Raw genomic sequence first — 11835 nt, forward strand, 5'->3', positions numbered from 1 at the left:
TGGAAAAGAAAAGCAGGAGGTTAAGAGCCAAGTTGTTTTGGCCTTTTGCCTGCCACAGCCCTCCCTTAAGGAAAAGAACATAGATTCATATCTCAACATGGAGTTTATATCTTAGGATATTGTTCTAGCACAGGAGTCTCAAGCATATTGATAAATATTTGGAATAGTCATTAAGGAGAACTATAGCAGGTCTGAATAGAAAAAGGAAAATGATTTGAGAGTTGTGATGAGATGCTTAAATCCTGACAATCCATGGGGTAGTAATATGAAAGATTTACTAAGCAAAAGTATACTTTTATTAATATCTGTCTCTGTGGTCACAAATCCCAAATCAGCTACACTTAAATGAATAGTTTGATGTTTTAGTTAAAATTCTATTTACAGATTCGATTATCAATAAAATATTTTGGTGACATTTCATTTTTCATTATTAAAAATTCACCTGCACCACTGCCATGATGTTTGGCTCCAAACTGTGTATTTTTTCAAAATTATTCTATTGGCTCCTTTTTCCTGATTGCTGGGTGGTCCTTCTCAGCTGTTATGTTAACTGTACAAGTTAACATGATTTGTAAAATGGTAACTTATTGCCTCACTTAATTGTCAGTATTTTAAAAAGCTTACTCTGCTACACATGCAAAATAGTTTTGTTAGATATTTAAAGCAAAATAATAACTGTGAGGTTTTCACAAAAATGATTTAAATGTTCTTGCTTTCTTCCATTTTATTGTTCACAATGCATGGGAAACTATATTGACAGAATTAGACTTAAAATGTGTGTATTTTGGAAAAAAGAGTTTTATAATAACATGTTTAGCCATGTAACTTTTATATATTATGTTTTCCTTTAAGAGCATGCTCATTAGAAAATCTTTAAAGACCTTTTTGTTCTTAAGTTCTATGATTCCTTAAAAAGTCACATGTATGATGAGGAGACTAAGCTTTATAAGTGAGGCTGAAATTTCCAGTGTTCCAACTCTAACTTAAGTGAATAGAGCATATGTTTAGTAAATACTTTTACACATTTGCACCTTGGGAAGCTCTGTATTTATAAACTCTGGCGATGCATGGTTCTGATTGAGCAACAGGAGAAAGCAATGGGCTGAGGAGGTTACTCATCCACCTTTGCGTTGAATCACACCAGGCTTCTTTTGTTCTCATGTCAGGTATGTCTTTTATCTCCTGAGAGATGGCATTTATAGAGTAGATCTCCCAGTGCCATTTGGTCAGGACTCGGAAGCCGTGCGTATTGTGGAGAGTTGTACATTAAAGGACTTTGCAGTAAAGCCACAGTCCAAGAGAATCATTTACTTCAATGACACCGCCCAAGTCTTCACGTCAACATTTCTGGATGGCTCTGCTTCCCATCTTGTCCTACCTCATGTCCCCTTTGCTGATGTGAAGAGCTTTGCTTGTGAAAACAATGACTTCCTGGTCACAGATGGCAAGGCTGTTTTCCAACAGGATGCTTTGTCTTTTAATGAGTTCATCGTGGGATGTGACCTGAGTCACATAGAAGAGTTTGGGTTTGGTAACTTGGTCATCTTTAGCACGTACACCCAGCCGCACCCTCTGCCAGGCCGCCCGCAGCAACTCTCGGTGCTCTTTGGCTCCCACCAGGCCCTGGTTCAGTGGAAACCTCCTGACCTCGCCATAGGAGCCAGTGAGTGCCCTCCTCCCAGCCGGTTATGGCCTCACTGGAAAGAAAGGAAAGCTTGAACTGTTTGACGTTGTGACTCAGTTTTTGAGAACCCATGTGTGATTATTCTATCATCAACCAGAAGCGCTTCTTAGCTCAAAAAAAGTGTTTACACGTTCGTTCTGCATTTATTAGTTTTGCATTTAAAGGATCTCTATATTTCCTATATATATCCCAACGGAATGGTTCAGGTATTTAATGAGTGTCTACTAGGAGCCAGGCACTGATATTCCAGTCTGAATAAATATATTAACTAGGGGGATAGAGCACTTGGGTTGAGATTTTTTATTCATTGTGATCTTGCATGAATTTGAGCAACTCCCTAAAACTCTCTGAACTTGAAATTCTATCGCTGGAGAGGCAGTTTGTGTGGTGGTTAAGCAAGTGGGTGCTAGAGCCAACAAGCATAGACTCAAAGGCTGGTCTTGCCGTGTATTACCAGAATGACCCTGAGGAAGTTACTTAACGACTCCTGTGCATCGGTTTCCATTACTAGAAAATGGGAATATTAATTGTGTCTTTTTATGAGATTATCATACAGTTTAAGTTAAGGTGTATCAGTAGAACACTTAGAATAGTACCTAACACAGAAGTCAGCAAACAGTTTTCTATAAATGAAGGACCAGATAGTAAATATTTCCAGCTTTGTGGGTCATGTGGTCTCTGCGTGGCTACTCAGCTCTGCCTCTGTAGTGTGTAAACAGCTATAGATAATATGTAAACGGGCAACTGTAGCCGTGTTCCAGTGCAATTTTATAAAAATACGCAGTCGGCTAGATTTTGCTTGGCTTGCGCTTCTGGGAGGAAGGTGCGGTACAAGCACTGAGACTCATATTAGAGTCATCATGAAGTATTTGTTTTTTGAAGCCTGATTATACCTGGAGGTGTCATCAAACACCCCTTTGACAAGTCTATGCAGCCAAGCACACAGCTTTGACTGGGGAACAGTGTCCTCTGATTTATTGGGAATAATGTCTCCTTCGATCAAGCAAAATGAGTGGCCTGGGTGGAATGGACACCGCCCTAGTCATATTGTCAAACTAACCATGATGACTAGTGGAATAACAGGAACTACTTGTCCAACTACCCTTCCATTCAAAGCGAGACCGTAGATTAAATAACTGACAATCCTTTATTTGCCCTTGCTGATATCATCCTGCTCAGTAATATCATTTAACTCTTCTGATTAGGCCCTTCCGCCTGGCAGAACTGGACTTACGAGGTGAAAGTATCAACCCAAGACTTTCCTGAAATCACTCGTGTTTTCTCTAACATAAGTGGGACCATGCTCAATGTACCCAAGCTGCAGAGTGCTACGAAATACAGGGTTTATGTGAGAGCGAGTTCTCCCAAGGGGCCAGGCCCTTGGTCAGAGCCCTCGGTGGGTACTACCCTGGTACCAGGTGAGAAAATGTTCTTCATTTAGGGAGCGGTTCTGACAAAAAAAAAAAAAAAAGACTTACACCCTGCATCCTTTAAAATTCCTCACCTCTGATGTGGTAAAGGAATTTGAATGAGGGTATGATGACCTCTTCAGTATGTGTTTATCTGAGATTAGGAAAGCACATAAAGCACTGTGTGATGTTTAATTTATGTGTCTAACCTGCTATTTTAAACTTTTCAAGATATTTTTGAGGAAACAGTATAATTTTCTTTTTCTTTATGGCTTTCTCCTTTCTTATGGTTTACTAAGTGTTAGCACTTCTTGAACTCTGAAGGTCGTGGTGAGAGAAGTTGAGGAACTGTGAATTACGTTGAAAGAAAATGGAAAGATAATTGTATTGTTTATATTGCTATTGTCACAATTGCTTCTAGGTGCTCTGAATGGAACCATGGCAACAAATAGCCAAAAAAAAAAAAAAAAAAAAATCATCCATGATCATGACATTGCTATAGAGGCAACATCACACATTCTCTTCACATTCTGTTTCAAATATTTTCATAAAAATCAGAAAGTATATTTGTTATAATAGAGAATTCTATTAAGCAGATACAATTACTCATATACTTCCACAGTATTTTTTAAATGTTGATATTCTTTTATTTTATAAAGGAAATCTTAGGGTATAAAATGTGTGCTTGAAAAGTATGCTTTCAAATGAACAGGACAGAGACTCATGGACATGGACTATAGACTAGTGATTACCAGAGGGTAGGGGGAAGGAAAGAAGGAAGAGGTAGATGAGGTCAAAGGGGTCAAATATGTGGTGACAAAAAGAAATCTACTTATGCATGGTAAACACACAGTGTGAATATATATATGCCTTACTGTTAAGGTGTACAGCTGAAACTTATTGTATTTCGTTAACCAAAGTCACCATTAAAAAAAAAAATAATTTAAAATTAAAAGAAAATAAATGTAAATATATATTTAAAAAATGTACTTTCTGTGATATTTCTATTTTTCTTTTCTTTTTCTTTCTTTCTTTTTTTTTTTCCTTTCTTTTTTTTTTACCGAACAGCTATAGAACCACCATTTATCATGGCTGTGAAAGAAGATGGCCTTTGGCGTAAACCATTGAATAGCTTTGGCCCAGGAGAATTCTTGTCCTCTGATATAGGAAATGTGTCAGGTAAACACCAAGTTCCTTTACACCTGGATGACAGGTTTCTACTCATAAGACTTCCTAAGCTATTCAACAGATCAAAAGAATTGAGTGTTTTGGCATTAGATCAATAATGAAAAGAAAAAAAGTTGACTGAACTATACTGCTAGTGAGAATATTAAGAAAATGTCACTTCTCAAGTAGGAATGTATTTATTACTTCACAAAATGTGAGTTTATTTATTGATTTATGCCTGTGTCAGGAAGGCTTTGATATACTTCTCATGAATAGTAACCTATCAATGTCACTTCACAGTATGCCTAAGTAATTTATTATAAGTTTGCTATAAGACTGGAACATAGGAAGTCTGTATTGAAGTTCTAATTAAAGTGTAAGAAAGAATTTCTTAACAAAGAGGATTATTAAGTAATAAATGGGTAATTTTGCCTGGAAGAAATTAGAATGGTCTTCGTGCTAGAATGATATAACAGATCTTGCCAGCAGATGGCATCTTCTATAATTATCTAATTATCTGACCTATTTTCTTGGCCTTTATAAAAAGTGGGCAAGTGCAGCAACATTTCTGACCAGCAAAGGAGTTGGGCTTAGGAGGTAGCGTGGTACTAATGGAAGGAACAATGCTTTGGAGTTGGCTTGAATCTGGGATGCCCCCTCTTTTCACTTGTGAGACCTTAGGCAGAATACATAATCTCATTGAGCCTTGGGTTTGCCATGTCAAAGATATGGTAATTCCTACTTCATAGCTTTGTTTTAAGAGTTAAGTAAGATATATAAAAGTGCCTAGGAGCATTTCTGGCCAATAGGAGATGCCTAAAGAATATTAGTTCCTCTCTCTAGTTTTAGGGGTTAGAATTTTGGGGTAACATTTTTGCAATTTTCTTGGCAGATCCTTAAAATTCTAGTGAATATCTATGTTAGTATATGCTTTAAAATTACATTGAGGTGCATGTATGATTAGTTGATGCTCCATGTTTATGTTGGCATGTGTGAAAAAATAACTGTTACCAATTCACTTTGTTTTGAGACATGGATTGGTATAACAGTAGCTTCTACTACAGCGACATGAAAGGTGATGTTTACGTGTGGCTGCTGAATGGGACGGATATCTCAGAGAATGATCGCATACCTAACATTGCAGGAGCAGGAGCTTTAGCTTATGAATGGCTGGGTCACTTTCTCTACTGGGCTGGAAGGACATATGTGGTAAGTTAAAGCCTGGCATTCTGGATGCTCTAGAACAATGCCCACCCACTTTAGTGACTGCAGTGTCACTTTCACAATATTTTTCATACTTGCGTATCACCTATGCTATTATTTAATATTTGTCTTTAAGCCTATTCACTTTTTAATCAAAATGCATTTATGTGTGAAGGAAATTTTATATCACTATTTGGTATACCATTTTCAATAATATCTTTAAATAAATATATTAAAATGTTCACCAATGAGTCAGTGTCCTGGAGGAAGATGATTAAATGAAACTAAGTGAAGGGACTATTTTCAAAGGTGTGGCCAGGCTAAGGAAAACAAGAAAAGGATGCTGAAGCATGCCCTGGGCTAGCAAGTGTGGAAAGATATAACTATCTTCAGGCATAAAGGGGCAAGGGAAAGGAGAAGAACCTGTGGGGGCTATAGCTTTGGGAGAGTTGCTGATATGAAACCCAGCTGCTGTCAGAACGTATGGTCTGGCAAGGAGAGATCTGGGGGAATAATTACCCAAATCCCTCTTTTATTCTGCCCTCCGATCTTCTGCCAGTGTTTCCACTGGCTAAACCTTACCCAAAGCCGGAGAACAAGGGAGTGCAGTGGATGCGGCCCAAAGACAACAGCCTCCAGGGGCACAGAGTAGGGTTGAGAGGATTGAGAGTGGACCTGAAGGTAAAATGGAGACATCTTGTGCATCTGCGTAGTGGTACACTATGAGAAAGAGAAGGATGGTTAATGATGAGAATACTGGTCTGACAGATCAAGAAATATGGTACTGAATCATTTTCTAATCAAGAGGGAGGTATTGTCCAATGTTTTATTAATTTAACAGTCATTTATCTATTACCATTGTGTTTAGAGCCTTGAGAATAGGCATAGTAGGGAATATAAAGTAAATAGTAGACATGTTCCTGCTCTTTTTTAAAAAAGAAATACCAACTTTAATGAGATATATTCACATAACATAAAATTACCCTTTTATTATATAAAATGGAGTGGTTTTAGTATGTTCAATGTTGTGTAACCGTCACCACTTGCCCCTTCTCTTTTGATGAGATAAAAATACATCCATGAAATAATAGAAGAAGCATACAAAGCAATGTATTTAGAAGCAAAGAATATGGTATAATCTGAATTTATACATGCCAATGACATGTAGACAGAGTTGAATATGGTTAATCAGAGAATGCTCCCTAAAATAGGTTAGTTTGAAAATACTTTAGAAGGAAGTGGAAGAGTGGACATAAAAACTGGCTTCAATGTTTACTCCCTTATAAAACTGTTTAACTCCAGGAAAAATTATTTAACTTCTTTGAACCCAGTTTACTTATAAAGAAAAAGTAGGGCATAGGCTTAATAGGTGAATGTGAAGGTTACAAGAGCTTATATTATAAAGATTAAAAAAAGGGAGAATGCCTGGCATAATATAAGTACTCGCTCAATAATGGCAGTAGTTAATATTCGGGAAAATACTGGTAGAAAGTAGCAAGGAGAGATATCATTATTTACCAGGATGAATACATCTTCTCCAGGAGTCCAATTAAATACATTCTTATTCAGCAGCGTTTTGAGTGTCTGGATATATGATTAGGAAGAGCAAGAAGTTTAACTCAGAATAAATTTATCTCCTTTCTCTTTAAAAACATGAAAAGAGATAAGCTCCATGAAGGCAGGTACTATGACTATTATGTTTCGAAGGCTTAGCACACTACCCAGCACATAGTGCCAATAAATATTTATGGTTGAATGAATGGGTAAATGCAGCAGTTTACTGACAATTGCAATAAACTATTCAGAAATCGTAATGTCATTTGAAAATCACTAACTGAGCATGTGATTATGTTTTATAGATACAAAGGCAGTCTGTGTTGACAGGACACACAGATATTGTGACTCATGTGAAGTTATTGGTGAATGACATGGTGGTGGATTCAGTTGGGGGCTATCTCTACTGGACCACACTATACTCTGTTGAAAGCACCAGGCTAAATGGAGAAAGTTCCCTTATACTACAGGCACAGCCTTGGTTTTCTGGGAAAAAGGTGACTAATTAAAAATAAAACTTCATAGATTATTTAATAATTCTAAATAGTGCTATTGTATGATTATAATAATACTGTTTCTGCTTATTGTGAATGCTTAAGGTAGAATCTGAAAGGAAATACCTTTAAAGTAAAATCTTGATATAACCAAAATTTCTCTAACTCTTGCTTGACTGTCATAATTGATGTAAAATATAATATAGAGATTGCCTTATCTTGAATGGACCCACACTTAAAAAATTTTTAATTTTTGACTGTTTTTATAGTCTGCAGGAATTCTATTGGATATATTAAGAGCTTGTTTGGTAGTGATTAAGAGTTTTATTATTTTTTAAATCAATTTTGGGTATTGACTGCTCTAAAAACTATGTGACCCATAGGCAAATTATTTGACTTCTCTAAATCTGTTTCCTTGTATGAAAAATGGGAATTTTAACAATTGTTCTACTTCTCAGGGTTGTTTTGAGGATTAAATGAGATAATTCATGATAAGTAGTGAGAATTGTTTCAGGCACATGAAAACTACTCAATAGTTAAATTCTTATTATTGTAACTCAATCTGAAAAAAATCTGATGTAAGAATGTTTCTAAAACAAATTTTACCTCAACTTCTAGAAGTAATGCCTATTTTTCTTAATACTTGTTCAGTTACCCTCTATGTATCTATCTAAATTCCTAAATTTTGTTTTCTCTCATAATAGTAGTGTACGTCTACTGTAGGAAATTCAGAAATTACAGAAGAGCATTACAGAATAGTATGAATAAATCATTTATACTGTTTCTACCCAGGATATTCCTTAATTTTTTTCCTTTTTTTAAAAGTTTTTTTTTCTGTCAATCGAGATAAAATATACATAATACAGATATATCGGATCATTTATAAACAAATAAATTGTTGAGTCACTCGATCCTCAATTCCATAGGCTATCTGGGTACTAATTCCAAAAATATTTAAGGATACCTGATTTGCATATACAGATTATAACACAGATATTTAAAATAGAGATTTATATACCATACCTAGAAATTAATCATTCCTGTCAAACAATAAACTGGTTCCTTACTTTTATTTTGGAGCCTCTTGAATCTGAATACAAAGAGAGTATATTTTTAATGTCTCAATAACTGTTAGGGAAAGCACTTTTATTTTTGCAAAAACATATTAAAGGTAATATTATCTCAAGAGTAACTTCCTATCAATGGGGCTTTGTCAGTAATTTCTTCACTGCTGTGATCTGGTCATCTGAGCTATTTCCTCTTAGGAAAGTTCTAGTGGCCCTGGGGACTTTTCTGTAAATGAGTAAATCATTAGATTTCTCACCTTTCTTTAAATTCACACTCCAAATCCTCTCACAGCTTGGTAAGTGTTGTTGCTTGCTGCCTGTATAAATCTATGTTCTGGTTCCATTGTTTGATGTCTTATCCATCTGCCTCCATTTAATTCTGATGGGTATTTTGAAGACAATACATTTTGCACCAAGCAAAGCCCTCTCCATTTCATTGTTGTCCTTCATATGTTACACACAGATTTATTATGGAGTCATAAGATACTTTGTAATCAACAGGTATAATAAAATAGTGAGACAGTTATTTATAGAAAGACTTACAGTATTTGTGTGATAAAAAGGGAGAATGAAGTGAGATATTCATCTAAAGTAAAAAACTTTTTGCCACATCTGATGGGTTGGGCTCATAATATATAGTTCATTTTAGCACAAGATTAAAACTTAAAGTTCAAAGGAATTATTTCCATGGTATGGGCACTATTAGACATAACAATGGTACCAAATATTCATGGAATACCCTCTGTCTCTGTTTAAATATGAGCCCAAATGATTGATGTAAAGGAATGAGGTAATGACCCAACACCTTAATTTTACTTATAGCTTGAATAGTTTGTTGTGTTCCAGCAAAGGGAGCTATAGAATCTCCTTTATTAAGAGATAAAAAAAAAAAAATGTTGCTATTTGAGACAACATGGATGGACCTAGAGGGTATTATGCTAAGTGAAATAAGTCAGAGGAAGACAAATACTATATGATTTCATTTATATGTGGAATCTAAAAAATCAAAGGAAATGAACAAACAAAATAGAAATAAACTTATAGTTACAGAGAACAGATGGTTGCTAGAGGGGATGAGGAATGAGAGAATGGGTGAAAAAGTGAAGGGAAATAATAGGCACAAACTTCCAGTTATAAAATAGAAAATCATAGAGATGGAATATATAGCATATGGAAAATATTCAATAATATCATAATAACTATATGGTGGCAGATGGTTACTAGACTTATTGTTGTGATCACATTGTAAGGTTTATAAATGTCAAACCATGAGGTATACCTGAGACCAAAATAATATCATATGTCAACTGTAATAAAAAATAAATTTAAAAAGAGATAAAAGAGCTAATCCGTTTTTAGAAAACTCTAGTGCATCTCATTATAAATAACTAAACAAGATTAATCTGATTTCACTTTAACTGAAAAAGTCATCAGTAAATCTCTTTTAGGCTGAAGCAAGGACATGATTCAACTTTCAAAAGCTGGGAATTGATAGAATAGATTTTTACCTTTTGGGAAACGAGGAGGTTGAGTTTTCTTAAAGACAGAAGGCTGTGATTTATATGACCACTGAAGTTTCTTGCAGTCGTGTGCCTCAGGATTATTTCTTTGTAGCAGGCCTTAGGTAACTTGCCAGTAAATATTTTTAGTTCTTGGATGCCTTACTGTAGCTATTTACATTTTTCACTGGCTCATTGATTTTGTTTATATGCTGTTGTATCTTGCTAAAGATGTAGTCATCAACTTAATCCTCTCTGATATTTCTCAGTCTCTAGGTCTGCTTTAGAGAGAATGTACTACTCTGAGCTCTAACTCCTGACAATCTCGCTTATTTGAACAAAATACCTGTAAAGCTAAAGAAAGCAAAAAAGATCCCTTGGATAGTAACTTCTGTCCCATGCACTCTATTTCATAGGAGAAGCAGACTATCCTCAGGCCTCACCTAAATAACTGGACATAAAATTAAGACGGGGCGGTAGCAAGAAGACAAAGAGAAAGTATTAAGAAGTAGTTTTCAGATGTCAGCCAGAAATAGGGCTTTTAATATACGTGACTATCCAATTACAAAACATAAAAACCTTTTGTGTATTATATTTTCAAAATGTGTCAGGATGTTTTTGTTTATAATGAACAGAAAATACAATTAAAAAATTTTGACACCATTGGTTCTCAAACTTGGTGACATATTAAAATTATCTGGAGAATTTGAAAACATGGGAAACTGTGTTTCATCTTCAGAGACCATAATTTAATAAGATGCAGCCTGAGAAGTGAAACCTTTAAACAACTCAGCAGGTGATTCTAATGTGCTGCAATGTTTAAGAACAACTGATTTAAAGAACAATGGCATTCACTGTCTAACGTGGCTGAAGAGCCCAAACTCATGGCTCGCTTTAGGACAAGGCTTGACACAGTGGCTCAAAGTTCCTGATTCCGTAGGACCTGGAGTGTGATTGAGAATGTATTTGTAACAAGTTCCCTGGTGATGCTGGTGTTCTGGTCCAAGAATCACCAGAGCTAAGTATATAGAAGTGAGTACTAGTTCTTTTAATGGTTTTTAGGAAATCAGTGCTTATATCCAAATTACATAGTAATAGGCATACTCATAATTTTTATATTCAGTGAAAGATAAAAATGACTGAGTTTATTATTCCAAAGAGGATTTTAAAGAGCAATTTATAGCTTAAGTGTGACTTATTCACAAAGATATTCTTCGAACATGGATTTGATTTGTTTTCTTATCTTAATTTCAATTTAGGTAGTTGCTCTAACTTTAGACCTCAGTGATGGGCTCCTGTATTGGTTGGTTCAAGATAGTCAATGTATGCACCTGTACACAGCTGTTCTTCGGGGGCAGAAGTAAGTAATATCCCTTAAAGGCAATTGATTGAGAAGAGAATGACTTGCCCCTTACTTATAAATGATAACGCCTGAGAATTCATTCTTTCAATAAACATTTACTAATTATCCACTGTGTGGCAGACATTTGGCTTGTGGAGAAAGATAGGTTTGTAAATAATTAATTGCAGTAGAATATGGTGAATACTGTGATGGGATATAAAAAGAGTGCAGTGGAGACACTGACAGGTAGGTGAAAGTCCACAAGGCAAACTGGATACTGTCTTCACAATTGAGCAGATATAAAAAATGGTATTTTGCTAGAAAAGGACTATATAGCACTCGTGAACGTGGTGCTTCTTTATAAGGTTCGCAACTCTTAGCTATGGTCCTCTGAGGTAGTTTCCATTTTTTTTTTT

The 11835-nt window shown here is 35.5% G+C and overlaps 1 protein-coding gene across 1 annotated transcript in view; it reads left to right on the forward strand.

Annotated features, from left to right (window-relative positions):
- Positions 1–11835, forward strand: part of ROS1 (ROS proto-oncogene 1, receptor tyrosine kinase) — a 101881-nt gene that overhangs the window by 31230 nt on the left and 58816 nt on the right. Inside the window, 7 exon segments of the mRNA XM_023533366.1 lie at positions 1167–1663; positions 2848–3102; positions 4162–4272; positions 5291–5469; positions 7323–7514; positions 11337–11437; positions 11646–11665. Of these exon segments, the coding sequence (XP_023389134.1) occupies positions 1167–1663; positions 2848–3102; positions 4162–4272; positions 5291–5469; positions 7323–7514; positions 11337–11437; positions 11646–11665 (1355 nt within the window).

Source organism: Pteropus vampyrus, unplaced genomic scaffold (genome assembly GCF_000151845.1).
Source record: "Pteropus vampyrus isolate Shadow unplaced genomic scaffold, Pvam_2.0 Scaffold101, whole genome shotgun sequence".
NCBI lineage: Eukaryota > Metazoa > Chordata > Mammalia > Chiroptera > Pteropodidae > Pteropus > Pteropus vampyrus.